The following is a 23262-nucleotide window of genomic DNA, read 5'->3' as shown; positions in this document are numbered from 1 at the left end:
AGACTGAAAACACCAGAGTGGCCAAAACTTGTAGCGCACACCATGGAAACTGGGACTGCAGCTCTCACCTGGGCAGGCAACCCTTTTCCAGAGTATCCATTGGTGCTGTGCACTCACAGTGGCAGGAAAATCTTAAAACAGGCTGGGTGAAGTCTTGTGAAAGCTTGACTCAATGTATTCACTAATCACTTCGGTAAAGCTAAACCTACGGAGGGAACTTGACGTCAACAACTCTTAAAAATAGACACTGATGTGTAGAAGAAAAAACAAAATACAAGCCCTCTCCTAAGGCACACACATCTTCAGTGCCAGCAGCAGCTAGTCTGGTTCCTTGCAAGACACCAGCAATTTTCGGGTTTAATCCCTTACTTTTGTTATTTTTTTTACCTGAAGTAAGAACAAAATAGAAAAATCTTCCCTCGAACTCATAACTGCTTTCTCCCGAGCAGTTTAGTAAAAAAAAAAAAAATCCTCAACTAAACTCAAAAAGCAACAAACTAGTAGGCTCAACTGTAAATTTTATGATATTCACTAGAGAAAGATTTTAGTTCCCTTAACTTTTACAGCCTGCATTCTCATCTCAGTACTACTGCTGATCATATTGACAGACTCGCTTTGATAGTCAGACCTCCCAAAGCTTTCATAACTCTGCTGAAATCTAAAATTAGACAGCCACAGTCACCAAAATACCATTCACTACCCTTTTAAAGAGACATTTAGAGAAACCTGACCGAGTATTCTATATCCTCACAGAAAAACATTGTCCAACATTTCACATGTGTGTAGACAATGTAATCCATAAAAAGTACAATTTTCAATGACAATTAAAAAATCTCTTCAGAAAAATAAGCTACTGAGAAAGCAATTCCTACAGCCTTAAACGCCAGCAAAGGCTAAGCAATGAATTCAGTAGTTTGCAGGCACAAGAGAGAAAAACCACAAGGACCTTGTGGCTTAAGAGGCAGCAGTTCACAGGGGATTCAATTTAAATGCTAAAGATGCCACAGCAAAATTTACTGTACAGATTCTCTCAATCACAGATTCCTCAATACAGCAGGTAAATGCAATATTGCCATCACACAAAAAGGACTGCAAAAATTGCAGAGTTCCAGGTCTGAAGCTACTTATTTTACAGGAGATATACATGAAATGGTCAGTATTAAACATCTACTGTATCATTTTGTTGTAGATATTTCTGAATTACTGTACAAATTTAAATACTAATGGCTGCCTTGCTGGGCTGTGAGTGCACACTGCCAGCTCTTGCTGAGTTTTTCATCAACATAAAATAACATGAATGGGGTCAATAAATGGAGTTTTTCATCAACATAAAATAAAAATGGAGTTTTCAACATAGCAGAGGGTAACTTTATTTATTGACTTATACTGAAAAGTGCTCAAAACACCCAGAATCCAAACTAGATCAGTCAGGAGCAGGTGAATCCTACACTGAGATGTGGCTGAGCCCTAAGGGATGGCTGGTCCATGATGCAACACATGGGCTTTTAAACAACAACAGGCTCAGAAAGCTCAGCACACACAAAGGGGAGGTGGTGCACGGAGAGATGCAGGACTGCAGGCACAGCCATTAAAAGCTGCTCTTTAGTGCAGGGAAACATTAGGCCCAAAGGCAGCAAATATCACAGAATGATGCATAGTTACAGCTCAGGAAGAATTTCTTCATGGAAAGGGTGGTCAGGCATTGGAAGGGGTTGCCCAGGGAGGTGGTGGAGTCACCATCCCTGGAGGTGTCCAAGGATTAACTGGATGTGGCACTCATGCTCTGGTCCAGTTGACAAGGTGGTTGTCGGGCACAGGTTGGACTTGATGATCTCAGAGGTCTTTTCCAACCTAAATGATTCTGGGATTCTGTTTGATTCAATAGGGAGAAAAGAGTTTTGCTGCAATTAGGAGTTCGTATCTGGGCTGGGGGGCCAAAGCATACCATGTTTTCTCCACACTGCTGCTGTTGCTTTGAGGTTTTTTTTTTTTTTGTTCTGGGAGTTTTTTTCATGCTTATCTATTTAATATTGCACCCAAAGGGGAAGAAAACACTCTAGTGACAGCAGGAGCATTTCAGTAATTTCACTTACTCTTCCCCAGCATTTAAGTTAAACACTCACATCCCCACTTTTCATGATCTCAAGTGTTGCACACAGTAAATGTGACAGTTGTGCTTGTACACAAAGAGCCAGCCCTGCAAGGCTGCTCACTGTAAAAGCCTGCTGGGAGCCACAGGAGCTGTGTTCCTTTTATCATTCAAACAGCATTAAAGGAGCTAAAACTAATATCCTGGTAACTCTGCTACAGCAGATTAAGTGTCCATCCTGAAATTTAAAAACTCCACCCCAGACAGATTGCAATTAATATTAACTACACTCAGGACAAGTCCAGCTCAACACTAGCATTTGGTGCAGATCCTAATAAAATACTACACACTCCAACATTTCCTGTTTGATAGCTGAGAATATGTAAAACTGGTCTTCATTAAATTTAAATGGACTCATTAATAAAATATGGAGAATGTGCTACTTTAAGACATCAGGGAAAAAAAAAGGTATAAATTGGTGATAGCGTTATTTCTATTTTTAAATCCATCCCACAGAGTCACCCAAGATAGATGAGAAGTGCTAAGCCCATCCCACAAGCTTATTTATTTATTTAATACTTCTTACATGCTATTTTTAACCGCTGAAGACAGCAAAAGGCATCCATTAGAAAAATTACGCTGGTTAGAGCCTTCCTCACACAGATTAGACAAGTGAGATGTCTGACTGAACACAGTCTTAGAAGAGATGTGGTTTCCCCCTCCCTTTCCTATAGGATTCTGGAATAAAAAAAGCAATTTTATTTTTGCAGCATCAGCTAAGCCCAAATCTCTATCTGCAAAATCTGTATCTGTCAGTCCTTACTCCTCAGCCCCCTCCTCTCACTCCTCCACTTCCCGCAAGGTTTAATTTTGTAAGTAATACATGGCTTGAACGCACACACACAACAATGTTACCCTGCAGGGACAGCAAAATGTAGATGTAGGGTTTAGTTTGGGTTTTTTAAGCCCTCTGTTGTACACACAGAAAATAAACGAGAAGAAACGCCACAGTCTCATGGTATTGCATCATTTTGCAGATGAGCTCATCCTTTGGGAGAAGAACAAATTAGCTAAAAATCTCTCATTTTTTTCAATAGAGTTTAAGGAATTTACTTTAGTTGATGCTGGTTTTCCTTAGGAATCAAGATTCTTTGGAGAGCTTAGAAATCAAAGGAAAGATGTCCTTTGATTCCAATCACAAATACAAGTTTTCACACACAAAAATGCCAGAGCTACACTGCCAGATGTATTTTTATTTAGGGGCAAAATAAAAATCTTGACTTTCACACATCATCTTCCTAAACAGTTGCTTTCTTTGAGAAATACAGAGTGTTCTCCTGCACAACCTGAGCAGCACATTTTCCTTTGCTTCGTATTTAAAGGAACAATGCTAAACTGCAAGGAGACACTCCAGTGTTCCTGAGCAGTTTATACTACAGCTTCTGGTGGACCAGAAGACAAAATTGCACATTGTCAATTAGGTGTTATTTCAGGAGGCATTTTGATTTTCACAGAATCATTAAGATTGAAAAAGACCTTCAAGATCATCGAGTCCAACCTGTGACCGATTCCCACCTCGTCAATCAGACCAGAGCACTGAGTGCTACATCCAGTTGTTCCTCGAACACCTCCAGGAATGGGAACTCTACCACCTCTCTGTGCAGCCCCTTCCAATGCCTGACAACTCTTTCCATGAAGAAATTTTTCCTGATGTCCAACTTGAACCTCCCCTGGCACAGTTTGAGGTTGTAACTTTCATCCTAACTTTGGTACAGAAGACAGACCCTGACCTGGATTTGTACTTGCTGCCCGGTCAGGTAAAGAGCTACAGACAATAAAAAGGGTATAAAAGATGAATTTCAGAAGTGACAGTGGTCCCCTGCCATGCTTTGGGTCCCCACCCAGCCCAGGTCAGGGTGGAAGGACAGACCACCCCATGCCGGGCGCTGTTCAGCAGTTCCATGGATAAGTCCATGGGGGAAGGTCAGGTAGGCACAGACTGGATCCTAATGCAGACACTGAAGCTGGATTTCTCCACAGCTATTTTCCCTTCTTTCCAAACTTTGCAAAAAATGAGCTTTTTGTAAACAAAACCACAGAGGTTGTTGGTGTCACTCAGAACAAGGACAGTTTACTTGTTCTACCTGCCTTGAGAAAAGCTCAGTTTGCTGAGAAAAGACATTACTGAGCCCATAAATGGAAGGCTTTTATTCATAATCTATTCAGACATGGCACTAACAATGCTTGATGGCTAAGAAATACTTGAATTTCTAAAAGAAGTAGCTTTCTCTGTAGTGGAAAGGTCACACTGCATGGAGAGCTATGCAAACAGCTGATGCACAAGACAAGTGTCAAAAGCAGACAGTTGAATAAAAAGCATTTAATGCAATTTCATGGGTACAAAAATCACTAGTAAACTCAAGATCCCGGATAAAAATTCAAAATAATACTCATTATTTGGTGCAAGGCTTTTCATGTCCCTTATGGAAAAGGGGACACCAAGCAGAACCTAACCAGGACTTATGCTGCTCCTATTTAGTGTGCTCTGTTATGGGGTGGTGGATGATTTTTTTGTGTCTATGTGTATTGGTTTTGGTGGGTTTTTATGTTTTGGGGTTTTTGTTTATTTTTGTTGTCGTGTGGTTTGTTGGTTTTGTTTGTTTGGGGTTTTTAGGTTTTGTTTGGTTTTTTTGGTTTTGGTTTTTTGGGGCAGGGGGGCGTTCTTTCTGTGGGGCTTGGTGGGGGGCTGTGTGTGTGCATTTTTGTGTTTGTTTTTAATTTCATATTGATTGTTACAAGTTACCAAAGCTAAAAATCCATTCAATTATTATTACTTTCTAAATAGAGAACTTGAACTGTATTTCTGTTAGGAATAAAGGGAATTATAATTAATTTCAGGTTGGTGGAGCAAGGGAGAATATAGCTGGAAAAAAACTCCATCAAAATTCAGAACAATAGAGCAAAGGGGGAAAGCACACAAAACAAGGGCTTACAATTTATCTCACACAAGATCTAACAGCAGATTGCCAGCACCAAGTTTTTTGGGAAAATTTTTCTCTTCTCTTCAGAACAGAAACTTTAAAAAACCCCAACAGTTCAAGTGCCAAAGAAACCCATAAAATCAGGAGCGGGAAAAAAAAATCTACTTCCTTACGAAGGGAAGCTGGAAAAAAGTTAAGAAAATTGTGCCTTCGAGCATCCAGGTGTTTCAAGAGATTAGAGAAAGTCCCAAGTGTTGCCTGTAAAGTTCAGACACAAACTGCATTATCGCATGCACCAGATCATACACTCAAATCGAAGTAAATATAGAAAGGCAGATTTCCTTGGTCCTTTCACACACTAATATGATTTTGCCTTGAAACTCCAATTGGGAAGATGCACATACTAAAATACAGGTATTTTAAACTGTTGTGTCCCCATCTCAACTGATTCTCGGGTTAAAAACATATTTGTCTTGACCTACTGTTACCGTTCTCAGAGGTCACATCCACATCAGCCGCACCTACCATGTGGTAGTGTTATGTTTGCACCATCAATGATTGCTTGTGCCAGTTCGTGATCATTGCTCTCGAAAGCGTGTGCAGCAGCCTTGAGGGCATCCCAGATCTCCTTGCGGCCTTCGAAAGCTGGTGCTGTGTCCCAAAACTCATCCCTCTTACTGCGCAACTGTCCGTCTGTCATGGGGTAATCGCTCTTCCATTTCGGTTTCTCTTTCTTCAAGGGCTGATTACGACCGAGAGCAACTGTAGGGGAGAAAGAGGAGGGGAAATTAATAAAAATAACAGCACAAAATTACTGAAGTGCCCTTTGGTTGTTTCTGTTTAGGATCTGCAGAGTTGAAGTTTACTTCTGGGCAATCTGAACTCTTTTTGTCCATCTCCACCGAGGCATCACCTCCCTTCCCCTAAACTCAAAGTTGGTTTGACCTCTTGGAAGAACAGAGGAGCTACATCCTGCTTGCTGATTTCATCTGGAAATCCAAGAATCCTTCGAGCTTTAAAAAGTGGTTACCTCATTCACAATAAACACAAAAGAATTTGTTTCATTTTACCTACAGCTATTTTCATGTAATAGCCACTTAAGATAATCACATAGGTATGAAGCTGGTAGATTAAAACTCTCTGCTCACTTTAAATTCCAGCACTGTCAAGACTGTTCCAAACCATTCTCTTTCATTTGTGTGAGTGAATAAAGGATTATTTCAAATTCTGTTGAAAAGAAAAGGAAAAAGAGCAAACTTCAGTGCACACCGTGGGAAAACTCCATTAAAACTCCATTTCCTTTTCCATTTCCTTCCTCCATTTCCAAGCCCCATTTTGAGGACAGTATAGGGAGGAGAGCAGTGACAAACCACAAACACAGTTCTCACCATGGCTCAATACCACAAAGCCTTGAATACACAGTTTAAACGTCTCCAGAGGAAATGAATTGTCCTTCAACAGTTAAAACTAAATTTAGGTGTGTTTGCAGCTGAAAACAAGCAGCCCCCTCCATGGGACAGGCCACAGAAAGTGGGTAATGATTACTGAATGCTCCTGAAACATGGGAAAGCTGGACAGGATTGAAGTCTATTAAGTATCCCTGCAAGAGGATGCTGGAGAATCAACTCCATGCTCTCCATGAAGAACCATTGCTGTCCCAAGAGAGCAGAGGAACCCCAGCCACCATCAGGCCAGGGAAGGATGAAGAGATGCTGTCTGTCATCCCACATCCACGTTCCCAAGGCCAAATTATCTGTTACAGGAACAAGGCACCACAGCTGCCATGATATCAAAGCCTGCAGAGCAAAGCTGCTGCTGCTCAGGTGCTCCTGGATAGTCTGCACAGATGGGAGAGCACCAGGACAAACAAGGGTTTAAATTTAGTATTCTGTATCCCATGCACATCCTTAGAGATAATAAGAAATAGTCCCTGTCTCCAGACCCTCTTATTTTTCTGGGAGAAAGTTGACAATATCTGACAAAACGCCTCATATCTGTCCTCAATCTCAATCTATCTGGTTTTCAATGGAAGAATAGTGTAATGTCCAAATATTTTTCATAGTCCCTAATCAAGATTTAGGCTCTATCTCTGCAGTTAACTAAAAACCATATTTATGGCCAAGAGTGTGTGTGGGGGTGAGGGACATAAACGTCAATGTATCAGAAATACTCAGTTCAGTTAGGCTGTAACATTTTGCAAACATAGTATTTAATTCAAATATTGCCTCTCCTTGATTTTTTTTTTTTTTGGCATAGGGGCACTCAGCTGTTCTCAGAACAGCCATCAACACTGAGGTTTTAGGGTTGACCATCAGTGCCTAGTGTTGCAGCAAGGCATTCCAACTTCACACAGGCTTTAAGGAGAATAAAACCTACACACACAATGTTCAGCCACACACCCTTATACAATCTGACTCCATATGACCATAAAATTATCTACTTCATAACTCAGAATGACAGACATGCTTATGAACCTGAGGTGTAAGTCACTGAAAATAGGATTTTAAAAAGAATTCCTGATAGTAAGGTGACATTGCAAAGGCATGAGCCTTCTCTAGATTAGAAAAAATCATAGTAGAATCACAGAATGGCCTGGGTTGGAAGATCAACCAGTTTCACCTCCTACCATGGGCAGGGACACCTTCCACTAGACCAAGGTTACTCCAAGCTCTGTCCATCTTGACCTTGAACACTTCCAGGGATGGGACAGCCACAGCTTCTCTGTGCAACCTGTGCCAGGGCCTCACCACCCTCACAGGGAAGATTTTTTATCTAACATCTAATCCAAACCTACTCTCTGTCAGTTTGAAGCCATCCCACCTTGTCCTGTCACTCCAGGCCCTTGTCCAAAGTCTCTCTCTATCTTTCTTGTTGGCTCCCTTCAGGTACTGGGAGGCCACAATTAGGTCACCCCTTCTCTTCTCCAGGCTGATCAATCTCAATTCTCTCTGCTTTTCCTCATAAGAGAAGTGCTCCATTCCTCAAAACAACTTGGTGGTCTCCTCTGGAGGAGATACTTGCATGGAAGCAAAGTCAGATGACAATTAAAAGTAGCAAATGACAACCCCATGGCACACATATACTGACTCCAGCTGTTATTCTGTATCCCATGCAGAAACTAACAATAATAAACTTCTGAATCCTTTCAAGTGACCACAAACATTTATTGCTCTTTGTTTCCATGGGATTGCTTCCATGAGATTGCTTCCATTTGCTTTTCAAAGAAGTGCTGACCATTTAACAGATTTCAGAACAGCAAACCCAAGTGTTTACAAAACACCAAGTTTCCTGGCAAAGCCTGGCTGTTCCCAGTCCAAGTCTCAGCTGAGCACACACAGGCTGGGAGATGACGATGGGGTAGCCTAAAACAATGGTGAAGGAGGCAGCCCTGCATGCATTAAACAGTATATTATGAAATGGCAAAAACATATGTGGGAAAACACTTGAACAAGAAATCATTTCCTTATTAAGGCTTAGCAGTCAGAGCATGAACATTTCAGACAGACAGAACAGGACACTGTTGGAAATTTGGGTCAGTGGGCATCTTTTTTTCCATTCAACTTCAGCTAACATCTGTTTGCACGTACATTCAATGAATGCTAATTTATCCCACAGGGCCCTTTCCTTCTCCCCAAACATTAATTATGGAAGCAGGTTAAAGGCACTTCCCGCAGTCACGGCGGCGCTGCCTGTACCCAGCCCTGCCTGCCTGTTATCCAGCACCATGGAGGAAACTCCAACAGGCCATTTCTCTCCCTGCTTCCCCCTTTGCCCAAGACAGCATCCGAATTTATTGCTCTTCACAAGACAAGAATAGCAGGGGAGAGACTAAAGAGACAGAGATCTTAACAGTCTCAAATAACTTCTCCGTGAAGACATGATCCTTCCTACATGGACAGCAGTGATGATAAACCCAGGGATAAATTCTATTTTTTCAAGTTAGAAAGAAGGGTGGTGGAAGAAAGTGACTCCACAAATGCCTAATTCACTCTAACAAGCCATCCATCCCAGTACTAAGCCTTTAAACACATCTTTGACTTCATCAAGTCAGTATTTAGAAGGTCTTTAGCATGTTTATAACTTATTAGAAGTGCTTCAAGAATCTCCAAAAAATCTTTATGCCTCTCCTGGAGAAATATTAATCTCCATCCAAATATGTGGATAGATGGAGCAGAAGGGATACAAGAAACTCAAGATATATAAAAAGCCCTAATGTGTAAAAAGGCCCAAATATTTCACTTTCCACCCCTTGCTTTGGCCACTACAGCAGAACATCACTATTTGAATTTCTACAAAGTTTTGGATCACACCAAAGGACTTTCCCTCTTTCTGTCAATAAGGCTGATAAAGAAACACACATCAACAGTCTGAAACACTCTGTCAAGTATTTACAGTGTTAGTTTTCTATCCCTCACTTTGGAAGCAAAATAGAGCTCGAAAGAAAACATAGGCTTCATTTAAGACCATACACATCAGAGGCACAACCAGGTTGCAGGATATGGAAGAGAAAGTAACATCCACATTAATTTTTCATCTTACATCACTTCAACATAACTAAGAAATTATTAATATGCTTCTCAAAAACAGGAATCGTTTTATAAATGTCAGGAAGGCACGTTCTCTCAGAGGCAATACTGAAATTCGTCGTCTCAATGGATGGCAATGGTTGATATTTTTGGCAAGAGATTTATTTAGAAGGGAATATGAAAACCATTAAGAGTCTACTTTTTAAAAATATCAGCACATTAGTGACAGTCCAAAATAAGTTAGGTTGTTCTTGCTTCAATAGCTCACAAGTGGTGCAGTGCATTCCAAAGAGGGGTAAGAAGTTCACAGAATCCAACAACTCCAAGATCATTGAGTCTAAGCTTTGACTGATCCCCACCTTGTTAACTAGACATTGGAACTGCCCAGGGAGGTGGTGAAATCACCACCCCTGGAGGTGTTTAAGAAACAACTTGGCATGGCACTCAGTGCTCTGGTCTGACCACCATCTCCCTGGGCAGTTCCAATGTCTAGTTAACAAGGTGGGGATCAGTCAAAGATTGGACTCAATCTTAGAGGTCTTTTCCAACCTAAATGATTCTGTGACTCTGTTTAATACACCAAAGTGACCTAAAACCAGCAGCAGACAAGCCACAGGCTGTGTCTGTCCTATCTATAGCAGCATATAATGTGTTTTCACTACACAGGTAAAGCACCACCCCAGGATCCTCAGCGTAGATACTACTGTTTGCCCCCCTCAGCTCCTGGCAAACTACAAAGTCTTTTTTTCAGAAGGAAAGACATATTTCTCCAGTCCTTGCAGACTGTTTTATAACCTGATTTGTGAAGGTTTATTTCCCTTCTCTACAGCTTCCCATCAAAGCAATGGAATCAGTAAGGTTATCTACGCTTCTTTTGAGTGAGCTTATGCAGATAAATCTGGATATTTAAATTGGTTTCTTAACAGAATGTCAAAAAATGTCTACGTAGAACTACTTCTTTAACAGCTGGTGTGTTTGTTATGTCGCTCTCACTGTGGATCACAGTACTGTCACCTCCTCCAGAGCAGGCCAGATGAGCAGGAGCAGCTGGTAACACAAATCTCATCCTAAAAGCCAATATCCAGCTAAAGCTTTCATAATTCCTAGCTTATATACCCATGAACTATAGCACTCAATAATCAAATTGGATAACCTTTCTGCCTCAAAGGGCTTTCTGTCAAATCAAATACCACAAATGCAACAAGCTGAACGAGCCATCAGACAGTTTACAGCCTCTGGAGAAGGGCAGGTGGACCTCCGTTTAAAGTGTAAACCAGATCTTCCTCCTTCCCAGTTACTGACCAGGCAGGTAACCCTGTAAGAGACCCCACGAAATTTGTTCCCCTGATACAGCCCAGAGTTATCTCCAGCAACTGAGCTAAAACCTGAAGCATTTGGGGAAACACCTCCTTTGCTGTCAGTCTTACGTGAGCTTTTCCCTCCCACCCCATTTCTTGGAGCATCTTTCACCTATTTCTAAAAATAACATTAGGAATAAAATTTGGCATGTTAAATCCATGCAAGTGCTCCACAGTGAATTTCTTCCTTTTCCCTCGAAGCAGAAGCATATGTTGCTTGTAGAATTAGTCTTTTACTGCTCTTATAATTCAGGGGAAACTGTCCCAGTTTGGTCAAAGCATCTGTTGGAAAAGTTTCCATGCACACAGAACCCACCCAGGGCAGGAAGAACCTGCCAGTGCAGTCCCCAGAAGGAGACATCTGGACTGGACTGGAGGCCCAAAGATGTTGATCTCCAGGTATCCACCTCTGACTGTGTGCCTATGCTTCCACACCGCTGCAGATGTGTGGGAAGACAGACACACAATCAGAAAAAAGCACTGGACTAGCACAGATTGACCCTCAACCAGCAGAGCATGAGCAGATAGAGGCAAGTATTCAAAGACTAAAATGTTGAAATGACACCAGTATTAGGAAAATCTGGCAATATATGATAATACTTTCTTTTTTTGTTTTGATTAAGAAAATATCTAAGAGATAAAGACAACTGTTTAAGTGTGGAGAGATGATGAAGAATTGGAATGAACTGTGAGGAAAGGAGCAGGAGTGCCCAACAGAAGGGCTAAGGAAGGATAGAAAAATCACCACAACAGTTTATCTGAAACTGTTCTCAGTGGAAATGTTGGGATTTGAAGACTGTCAGGCTCCATGGGAGGAGGACAGAAATGATAAGCCATCAGGGATAGAACACAGACCAAGACTTGCAGAGGCTGAGGCCAATGAGGAGAAGGTGGCACACCTGTCCTGTTTGGTTTGTTAAACTGTAAACACTCACAGCTTCAACAGGGAAAGCAAAATCATCCCAAGGAGACACAGTCTGAGAAACAGCGATGGGTAATGACTTGAAGCCAGTCAAGAGAAGCAAACTAAATGTTTTACAAATTGAACTAATGATCAAAAATATTTTCTTTACACGATTGCTTCCCTGTTGAGGATCAGTTGCTAACAAAGTACTTTTCTAAGATAAATTAAATGCAAATAACAGTTCACTACTCATAAAGTTTCTTTTAGCAATAGTCCCAAGGGCTTCCCTCCCCACAATCAGGAAATAGTATTCTACTTATATCAAATGAGTTGCATTTTAGTTCTATTTTGCTCCAATTTCCTCATAAGGTATCTTGTAATTTCATATCAATATCTAGGCACAGTTCATCCTAACATTTTCTTTGCATCATTCTCTAGTGTAATCCTTCCAGCAGCTGAATTACAATAGTGCTTGGAAGAATCAGTACAAAGGAGAGGTGCAGAAAATCAGGGAGACCAGGGAGGGGACAAGGGAAAATGTATTGCATCTAAGCAGCAAACAATTTAAATTACATTAAGTAGTATAGGCTTACACAATTTAAATTACACTGAATAGCACAGGCTTACCCAATAACAGGAAAATGGCAGGATCTTTTCTGTTATTGCTAGTTTTCAGCATTTTTATTTCTTAAGGTGGTTACATCTTTGCAAGGCAATAACAGTATTTTGGAAAGGAAGTGACACTGGACAGTATTAAAGACTTACAAATGAAATAATTCACTGGACAATTAGGTTTTCCTCACGTGAAAAATGAGGGAGTACCCAGATTTTATACATATAAAAGCACTACCTATCACTGCAGTGCTGAGAGCCTTCAGAGCAGTGTAACATTTCTAGAGCCCCTGCATGAGCTTTCCAAATGCTGTGTGTAGATAGATGGACAGACAGATATAAAGACAATGCTTGAAACTAAGTCAAGTTTTAATCGTCTTCATGAAAGGAAAAAGGGTAAAACACTACAAGGAAAACTACACCTCCTGATAGAAATTCGCAATAAAACACCAGGCTACAGACTCAAAGCCACATTATAAAGCTTTATCACCATCACTTAAAGCCAGGCTTGTGCTCCCACGTGAGCTGCCTGCCAGACATGCCATGTGCTGGTGCTAAATGATGTATGTGGTCCCTCAGGGGTCCAAAGAGGGAAGGGGGGGGTCATCAATCACTTGTGCCACCCTGGCGCTCAAAGCCAACCAGGCAAAGAGCTCTGTGTCTCATAGCAGGAGCAGGGAATGCACCTTCCCTGTTTCTCCAATCTCTCCTCAACTCTTAGCCAATGCCTTCCTCCAAAGTTATTTAATTGAACAGAAGAAGCTGTAGCAAGTAAAATGCAAGTTACTCTGGTAATTCCAGGCAGCTCTGGACAAGTTGTGCAGGCACGACACTTCCCTGCCTCTCTGCCTACACAAAGCACTAAATCTTCACTGAGTCAATCCAGAGGCTTCACAGCGTGAGATATAAAACACATGAGATGATGTATGAATGAGGATGTATGAATGTGCTGGACAAAGAGAAAAATTGTCTCTAATTATCAGCTATTACACCGTATTTTCCATTTCTCCCATCATTTTCAACAGGAACTGCAGAAGAAATCAAGAGAGCTTGGTATTTCTGGGCAGCTCATCACTCATCACCCCTCAGTTTTCAAAGAAGCCAGAAGTGTTGCCGCAAGAAATAAAAGCTTCAGCTTTTGAAATCTTCCCCCCCCGATGGTATTCCAGATCCAAACATCCCACCTCATCCCAGGCTCTGTTCAGATGACCAACAGTCTGCTTTGCACTGGGATATGCTGCAACAGCACAAGTCACCTCCCACAGAAACTGAAACCAGGTCAGTGTATTTTGTCTAATGTGAGGTGCATTCACAGCCCAGAGCCAGCTGGCAAGAGGTGAACTTCAGCCTCCAGTCTGTTTGTGAAGGTTTTATGAGGACAATTCCTCTGCCCTGAGAACTGCAAGAGCAGGACAGCAAAGCACTGGTTACAAACACTTGGGGTAAGTGGTGTTGGATGGAGCAATAATGCAAACAAAGCCCCTGTGAATGCTGTTATTTGCCTCAGCATTTTAAACAGTACTCTTCAAAGAAAAACTTTTGCGTTGGTCTCCCACCAGCATTATTTCCCAGAGTTAACTCTAAGGCTTTATTGTAGAAAGGAAGCCATAGAGGGACTTTCCATCAGGAACTGCAGTGTCAGGACCAGGTGTAGTAGGTTCAAACTGAAAGAGAAGACATTTAGGTTGAATATACAGAAGAAATTATTTATTGTGAGGGTGGTGAGGCCCTGGCACAGGTTGCCCAGAGAAGCTGTGGCTGCCCCATCCCTGGAAATGTTCAAGGCCAGGTTAGATGGGGCTTGGAGCAACCTGGGTTAGTGGAAGGTGTCCCTGCCTATGGCAGGGGGTGGAACAAGATGAGCTTTAAGGTCTCTTCCAACCCAAACCATTGTATGATTAACAGTTCACAAAAGCTCTGTGGGTGCTCCTGAGCCCTGCCTGCCCACCCAGCTTCCTGCTGGAAGCACAGGCAGAGGAGTTCTCGATCATCTCAGTTAAGTTTATGATACAACACCTCTTCTCTGGACAGAGAAAAATGTCTAAGGGACAGACACTTTTGTGGAGTCACCACATCCTACTGCCTTGGTCAAGGTGTGACCAGAGAAGAAGAAAGAACACTGCCAGGCAGGGCAAAGGACAGATGATGAACATCTGTCTCTATTACATCCCATCATAAGAATCCTAGAGCCACAAATTCTCCTTCCATGGGCAGTAGCAAAAACAGCAGGAGCTGTTTGGCTGCTCAGTGTCAGCTTCAGCCTCACAGTGAAGTTCCAGCAGTACTACGGTGAAATAGCTTTGAGGGACAGACACTATCAACACAATTACCTGTCAGCACTGTTTACGCTGGAATTTAAACTGTTCCTATCTTTGGCAGATGAATGTTTTCAGCTGGATACAGAACAGGATGAAGATTTACCCATTCCCAAATCACAGTGTGCAAGCACCAAGACCTTTAATCTGTATCATCTACAGTGCACAACTAGACTATCTTTTTTAAAACCTATGACAAGAACCATTAAGGAAGCTGTCAGCAACATGAAAAATATTCTAGTTGAGATAGGCTGCATAAAGCACATGTTTCTTTTGACTTCTGCAAAGCATAGCTTAAGCTAAAACCCAGTTGCAGCTGAGGGCTTGGCACCAAGGCCCCATCCCACATGCAAAATAGTGCACTATAGAGCACAGCAGAGCTGTAGGAATGCAGTAGGAAGCTGCACAGAGATTATCTAAAAGAAAAAAAAAAAAACACCTCAGTGCTTTCTGTATCTCATGATGAGGAAGAATGTAACTCAGCAACTTCACTTTTAAAGTACTAAAACCCTTTTGTACCTTCCCCTCGATTCAGTTAACAGGGAAACTTTAGACACATCAGATAAAAGCATAAAGGGTGAGCTCCTCTGACTGGCACAGTGCATTGCCGTGATGTGGGTACCTGCCTGCTGTTCTGTGACAGTTTACTGGGGCTGGCATCACAGAATGATTTAGGCTGGAAAAAAGCTCCAAGGCCATGGAGTCCAACCTTTGACCGATCATCACCTTGTCAACGAGACCAGAGCATCGAGTGCCACGTCCAGTTGTTTCTTCAACACCTTCAGGGAAAAGGAACAGCATCAAAAAACTTAAAATTGCAAGTGCTGCGAGTGCTTCCCCACACACTGACAGCTGAGCTCTGCACGCTTTGAGCAAGGCCCAAATTAGGGTCTGGCTCAGCAGGGTTTAAAACAAAGCTTGGCTTTTATGCTGGCCTAAGCCATGGGAGCAGTGTGGGCAGTGCTGGCCTCTGTCAAGCAGCCACAGCTCCAAGCCCTCCACACAAGGCCACCACAAATCCTCCGAGTTTGGTGACAGACAGGGACATCTGCTGTACATCTGGGCTGTGTTTAACACACCATGGGTATTTCCAACACTAGCAAAATTTTCATGGGGAAAAATCCCCAATCAAACAAACAATGAAAGGCAGCCTTATCTTTCACCCTGCCAGAATTACATAAAATATCAGACTGATAATTTTTTTTAAATAATGAAGTCGACTCTGCCCTGATGAGGTGTGACCATGCTGAAAGGCAGCAGGCATACCCTCAACAGGCCCATGTGCAATGTGTGTACACATGGTGTTGAACCTTCTGAAGACCTGAACAATGCCACCAGAGAATTTACTTTATTACAACAAGTAAACCCAGATTTCATAAGAAGCACAGAACGGTTTGGGTTGGAAATGGACCTTAAAGATCATCTTGTTCCAACCCCCCTGCCCTGGGCAGAGACAACTTCCACTAGACCAGGTTGCTCCAAGCCCTGTTCAACCTGGCCTTGAACACTTCCAGGGATGGGGCAGCCACAGCTGCCAGAGCCTCACCACCCTCACAGGGGAATATTTCTTCCTAACATCCAATCTAAATCTACTCTCAGTTTGAAGCCATTACTCCTTCTATCATCACGTGCTCTTGTAAAACATCCCTCTCTATCTTAGGTTTTCCTCTAAACTAAAATTGCTTCGGAGGAGCTGCAGAAGTCAGCACAATTCTCAGATCCCATCTCAGCACAGTGTTAATTTGCATCAGGCTTGGTTGAATTAAACCCTTCCACCAAATTCTAAAACTCAGCAAGGTCCGTGTCATGCAAGGTATAATGCAGAAGCAGACGGCCAATTTCAGGTTCCCAAGGACTACTTGGGTGAACATGGCACTGCTTGCCACGTCACTTCTGCCATGCACAGCAGTCACAAATTCCAAAAGGGAAAGAATAAAAAAAGCCTCCAAGTTGGTAACTGTTTTTGCAATGACCAATAATTAAATTAGCTTAGTTAAAGGATCTAACACCACGTCTTGAATTTATTCCAGTGTCACAGTTATTGGCAGGGATAAAGTTTCACATTAGCCAATTAACTAAATGCACTATTACTGTATCTCAGCTGCTTAAGCTCATCAGTTAATTAAGAGCTCAGTATAAGCTGAAAATAGGACTCTTACCTGACACACATACCAAACATACATTATCTTAATGATTTAATTTTACAGTTCCATATTACATTCCTCAGGTGCCATTTGGAAAACTGAAAGGCAATTGCTTGCTTTAAAGAACAGGTGAAAAACACAAAAGCAAACATTTACAGATTTAATCTAAGAAATCGTATTTCTTAGAATGATACTTGCTATTTTATTAAGTTCTGTTTTACAAGATAGTTTTTCATGATAAAGTTAGCATTTTGCACTCATTACAAATCAGTTTTTAGATGCCTTCAACTTGGTTCCTATTTAAGAAATGTTTTATAGAATCTGAGAACAGATTGGGTAGGAAGGGACCTTTAAAGGTCACCTAGTCCAACCCCCCTGCACCTACCACTCATCTTTCCAAGGATTATATGCCCTTGGCATTTCTGAGGAGTGGGTCTGACAGTGTTGGGTCTGAACAAGGCAGATCTGCAAGCACAGAGCTGTGCCAGACACCTACAGACAGATGTGCAACGGTGGGATAACACATCCTTGATGCTCCTCAGATGTCAAACTTCTTACTGCAAAGTAATCTCTCAACCAGCCCTTAACAGTAGGTGGTGATGTCTTTAACAGCTGTCAAGTTATCCTGTCACACACAGCACCAGCACACCAGTGATTCAGGAGCAGAAAATTCCATAAAAAATATTCCACTTGTTGAAGTTTATCCTTTCAGGTCACACTGCACACATCATGACAACCATGGCTTAAAGACACCGAGGCTACTTAAGACTCCCCCAGAACACAGACATCTACCACCAGCCCATCTTTTTGGAGTATCAGTCCTTCCTGGTATGTTTATAGTCACAACATTAAAAAAACTCAAAACTCCAAGGCCTTGCAAGGGTGAGACTTCATTTTCCATGTCAGGTTGATTTTTAAAAAATATTTAAAAAAAAAAAAAATCAAGCCGTTATGGTCTAGTTGACAAGATGGTGATCAGTCAAATGTTGGACTCAGTCTTGGAGGTCTTTTCCAATCTAAATGATTCTATGATTAGTAAAAAGCAATTTGCCCTGACATTAACAAATCAGTATGACCACAGAAGCTAAATGATCACATCACTGAGCCTCCAAACAGCGAGGCACCAAAAGAACTAGGAAAGTTCCATTTTAATGTTCATCCACTTGACTGTGCCCACTGCAACTGAGCATGGCAGAAGTCTGACAGATTGGTGGCTTAACGCCCCAGCAAAACCCAAAACCATTCATTTACTTCTCTTCTGTGGTCAATACTTTTCGGATCCATAATCCAGTTAATAAGCTTGAAAATTTATTCATGGAACTACATGTGCTCCCAGCCTAAACCAACTCCAGCTCAAGTGCAACAGCACATCATCTAAAACAAGCAGAGGAAAAAAAAAAAAACAGCAAAGGAAAAATCCCAATGAAAGCTGGATTTTAAAATAAGCAATTTTGAAAATAAACTCCTATCTGTACTTCTGGAAAGTCATACCCCAAGAAACACCAGCATCCAAGACTGGATAAAGCCCAGCAGCTGAAAGATCTACAAGTGGTTGTAGCTGGCTTTTCAAAAACACTTATGACCTACCTCTTAGCCATAGGGAACTCTTACCTTTCAAGTACACATTTTGTTAAGAAAATCATATTTATCCCAGAGTTAGAGACAAGTAATACTACATAAGGACATGAGTGGAGTACTCAGGTAACTAGAAAACCATCATCCATCTTCCTAAGCTAAAATGAAAAATGCGCAAAATCTTTGTTGCAACTTGTATGTCTCATACATCCAGGGGAAAGGAAAACACCTCTCCTGTAAATGGGAGCACTTGAACAAAGTAGCTTTAAAACTATATCCTTTCAAGGCCTTTTTATCCCCCTGTGGATGTATTCAAGGGAAAAAAAAATAGACCTATTACAGCCTATGGCCAAGGATTATTGATGTAATTGTAGAATGGTTTGGGTTGGAAGGGACCTTGAAGATCATCCAGTTCCAAACCTGTAGACAGGGACACCTTCCACTAGACAAGGTTGCTCAGAGCTCCATCCAACCTGTCCTTAAACACTTCAGGGACAGGACATCCACTTCTCTGGCCTCTGTGGATGAATACAAATCTAAGAATTTAACGGTGCACAAATTAGGAGCATAATCAAGGCAACCTCCCCCGAGCAACACCAAACACAGACATCAGCTTCTGCTGTGAACGTCCTTCTTCAGGAGCCTGCAGCTCTCTGTGAGATGGAAGGACCTTGGAGTAGGAACAGGAAACTGCCCTCTTCATTTAAATTGCTCAAATGAAGACAGATTAAAGTAGCCAGAGCCTTTCCACCTTTAGCAAATTAATCTGATCTCTTTCAAAATTCCCTGAGCACATAAGGCTTTAGCTCTATTAATGGCCTGGGTGATGCTTGTTCAGTGTTTCCAGCAGACAAAACAGCACATCCCTTAAGTAACTTCTCTTCCTTTCAAATGAAGGGAGCACTACGGAACATAATTTGATTGAACACGCATTTAATTCTCAACAACTCAGGGCAAGCTAAAAACTGGCAGCACAATGATTATGTTGGCACTGCTCTGAGCTGTTACGTATCCAGTAATAGCTGAAGTAGGTCTTGGCCACGGGCTATGCTTGTCTTTTCTAAAAAGGTACTCACAGTAATGCTCGAAGGAACTTGTTTCTCCAGTGTCATCTACTCACAAGCAAAAGCAGTACTGTTTGTCAGGACAGATGCACTTTTCCTACTTTTCCCCAACATTGTAGACACGAGCAATATAATAGCAGATTAGAGTGAGTGTAAGATGATTCTGGACTTTAAAGTTTCTGCAAGAAAAGTCTCTGGTTCTGAGTTAAGGCAGAACTCTCCACTATTACACAGACTCTCTTCTCACCCCTCCTCCCCTTAAAGGGAAAATAAGCTTAGTTCCAAATTTAAGAGTGAGAACTTTGAGTGGCAACAAGGAAGAATTCATTAGTAAAGAGATTCTTATTTCAGCCATTTGAAAACAAGAGCCCACTGGTCCCATGGTTTTTCAGTGCAGGTATAATTACTTTTCAGTGAAGGGACCCCTCAAAGCACTGAGTAAAAAGAAAAATCCCACCCTAACCAATTGATTGCTGGCTGTGGAAGTTAGAAGAATTCAAAAAAATGTCTGGATGCACATACATTACAAATTCACTAATTACTATGCTCTAATGAGCTAACCATGCCCATGAAGTGCTGACTCTGCAGCTCTGATCAAGGGCATCTCAAACCCCAGACCCAGCAGAAGTGGGGGCACATTTCAGACCTGTGTAAAAGCTAAGGATGAACACGAGAAAAATGCACATGTTCACATCTGAGTACTACTTACACCAGCTCCCATAGCTGAAAAGAGTCCATTCACATGGGGCTCATTATTTAGCACCAAAAGTGTCTATAACACATAATAATCTGTGCTGAAATATCCTGATAGAAAAATGTTTTGTGAGAAAAAGGGTTCCTTATTTATCAACCTTCAACTTAAATAAGTAAAAGTTAGGAAGTTTCAAAGTACAAGAGAAGAAATTATGCAGATACCTCAATCTGACCTGCATGGCAAAAGTTGCTTCAGCTGGAAAAAAATCCTCTGATTAGTTTATAATAATGCAATGAGACGTGAAAGAAGGAAGGGTGAGTGCACTGAGCAGACAGAAGTTCACTTTATCAATGGAAGATGAATTCAGCTTGGAAATTTGGCAGGCAGAGCAATCAGATAGCAACAGCATACGTGAGTAGGCAAACCTGGAAAGAGTTTCAAGACAAGATTAGATCAGTTGGTAGAATTTCTAAGACAGAATATTCTGTTTGACACTGCACTGAAGTAGGAGATACAGCAGCTTTTGCTGTCTTGGACTTTGCGCAACCCTCTTTAAGCTGAATTGTCACTATTTAATAAAATAGGTTTTTAACAGTCTTGATTATCAGCCAGCCATACTCTCAGAGTCTCTCTGGACAGATCACACCAAGAGATGATAAAGTAGGACACTGGTAGGAACCAAAATTCTTCCTCCCCCACCCCCAAATATCTATAACATTTTCTTAACTAATGTGAGCTCAGTGCAAATGATTAACTCTTGGTAATAAGGTTCCCACCACAGTAAGATAAAATGCTAATGAGGTTCCTTTCAAAGTCCTGTGGCACAATGTTTTCCCTGAATATAATTATCAGAAAAAAATAATTGGAGTAAAAAAGAAAAAAAACCCTGCAGTTGCATTCCTAAGATAAAACACCTGTGTTCTTTGGAATGGATAAAGCAGAAAGAAATAATTCCATAAGTGAACAGTTCTATAGAATGCAAAAGAAACACTTGTTGATTTTTCAAAGCAGCATTGTGAAAAGCTATGGTAAGCACCAATTTAAATATGTTTACTTATAAATTCTTGAGAAAAAGTTGCTCCCTGAGAGCTGATCATGACTGATCATGTCCTGGGATGGGTGAAGGCTGGGAATGGGGAGTGTTTAGAGCCCACCCATTCTGCATGCATAATCACTGCTCCAAGATGAAGTGATTAGCTCTACCCTATCACTGGGATGGATACAGAGAGAGGCTTTCCTTTGGGGCTCAACTAGTGGACCCCCAAATTTCCACTCCCAGTTGGTTTGGTGAGCAGTCTCCATGTAGCAGACTTGTCAAAAATGCTTAGAAATCTCCATGGGCAGTACTGAGTGACACCTGTCATGTTAAAGATGAAAAGGAGAAATTTGGGTTCCTTGTTTAAGTGGGTCACTGTGTTTTCCCCACTGCTGGGCTGACTCTCCAAAACCAGCAAAGGATTTCACTTTTCAAGCTGCCTAAAAAGGCAGAGTAATAACTTAATCATAAGCTCAAAGCCCGAAGAAACATGTTTTTAAGAGGAGACCAATGGAACAGAATCTATGAGAGACACACACTTGGACTGTTCCTTTAACTCTAAAAAGCATATTTTCATAGTGTTTCTCTTCGTAAGAAACAAAAGGTAGACAAGCTTTTGGAAACCTGTATCTGGACACATGGCATTATTTACATCATGATCTGTCTAAGGTGGTGGTAGCCCAGGTACCTCTGACACAGTTGAGAAGAACTCAGTATGTTTTCTAAAGGTTCATGCAATTTGGAAGAAAACAAGGATATCCCAAATACAGTTAAAAGTGTTTTTAGAGGTTTACAAGAAAATAGTCTTTCCATACACTGGATTGCTTTATCTCATTTTGAGAGAAATTGCACTGGTTTAGGAAATGTCTGTCATGAGCCAGAGTTGAAGACCTACAAGATTATTTACACCTAGAGGATTCTCATTCATCCACAACATCCATACTCGCTTGTTCTGACAACGCTGCTGCTCCATTTTTTTCTCCCAGAGGAGAGACTAAAATCATGTATTCCCTCTTGTTCCACTCTGAAGGAATTTCAGATAAAGCCAAAGCCCGTGCCTGTAGTATTTTTGGAGCTATTTTAGTGCAGCAATTTCAGCACAGCAGCTGAAGTGTCCTGGATACACACAAGGAACGTGCTTGTTTGGGATGCGTTAAGGCAGCGCTGGGATGTTGCAGTAACATCCGTCTGAGGCCATCCAATACGTGCCTGATTGAAAGCATGTGATGCTAATAAAGCAGTGAGATTTCAATACTCCTGTGGTTTTCTTTTGCAATCCAAGCTTTTTTGGCACCAGAACTAGTTTTAGATTTGGATAAACACACAGTGGAGATCTAAAGATGTGAAAAGCCAACACACAAATGAGTAAGAGAACTTATCTCAAATGAGCATTTAAACCTGTCTTAGAATAATATCCAATACTGATCAGCACTTTACAGAAGATATTTTTGTTCTGTAAATGCTTGCATTTATAGCAACCCATGTTCTTTTAAAGTACTTCTGTAGGCACACAGGGAAAAAAATAATTAAAAAAAAAAAGTAAAAAAAATCAGTCTGTTGTGTATTTTACCAAGCCAAGTTATCAACATGCAATTCAGGAGTGAAATCCAATTCTTAAAAAAAATAAAGTTTAAATAGCTATGTGACAGCTTTTCTCTTCTTCACCCCTCCAAGTGCTAAACCTCAGCTGGGACCTGTGATTTACCAACCATTTAATGAGCAGGTTTGCTCATTACATGCACTGGAAGTACATAAATGCAAAGGCAAAGAAAGAGATTCGCTCACCCTCAGCCATCAGGGCATTGGCATCATGTCCCAAACAGGCAACCAGACCAAATCTGGGAACAGTGAAGGATGCTGCTACTTGGAGGTGTGAAGCACTGGAGTGCTAAGCTTCATCTGAACGTATGTTTAACTACTGCTGCCACCAAATATAGGCTCCTTGTGAATACATCCAGCAGGAG

At 41.4% G+C, this 23262-nt stretch overlaps 1 protein-coding gene and 1 long non-coding RNA gene across 8 annotated transcripts in view; one reads left to right on the top strand and one right to left on the bottom strand.

The window, feature by feature from the left end:
- Positions 1 to 23262, top strand: part of LOC126638554 (uncharacterized) — a 1011613-nt gene that overhangs the window by 858680 nt on the left and 129671 nt on the right. The gene's annotated exons all lie outside the window — the stretch shown is intronic.
- The window catches only part of UBTD2 (ubiquitin domain containing 2), a 48386-nt gene that overhangs the window by 15463 nt on the left and 9661 nt on the right, over positions 1 to 23262 (bottom strand). Inside the window, exon 2 of the mRNA XM_050312516.1 lies at positions 5596 to 5832. Coding sequence (XP_050168473.1) covers positions 5596 to 5770 — 175 coding nt within the window. The 5' untranslated portion in view covers positions 5771 to 5832. The remainder of the gene's footprint in view (positions 1 to 5595; positions 5833 to 23262) is intronic.

Source organism: Myiozetetes cayanensis, unplaced genomic scaffold (genome assembly GCF_022539395.1).
Source record: "Myiozetetes cayanensis isolate MyiCay16 unplaced genomic scaffold, myiCay2020 scf17, whole genome shotgun sequence".
Lineage (NCBI taxonomy): Eukaryota > Metazoa > Chordata > Aves > Passeriformes > Tyrannidae > Myiozetetes > Myiozetetes cayanensis.
Note: the sequence above shows the minus strand (reverse complement) of the source record. Positions and strands in the feature narration are given on the sequence as shown.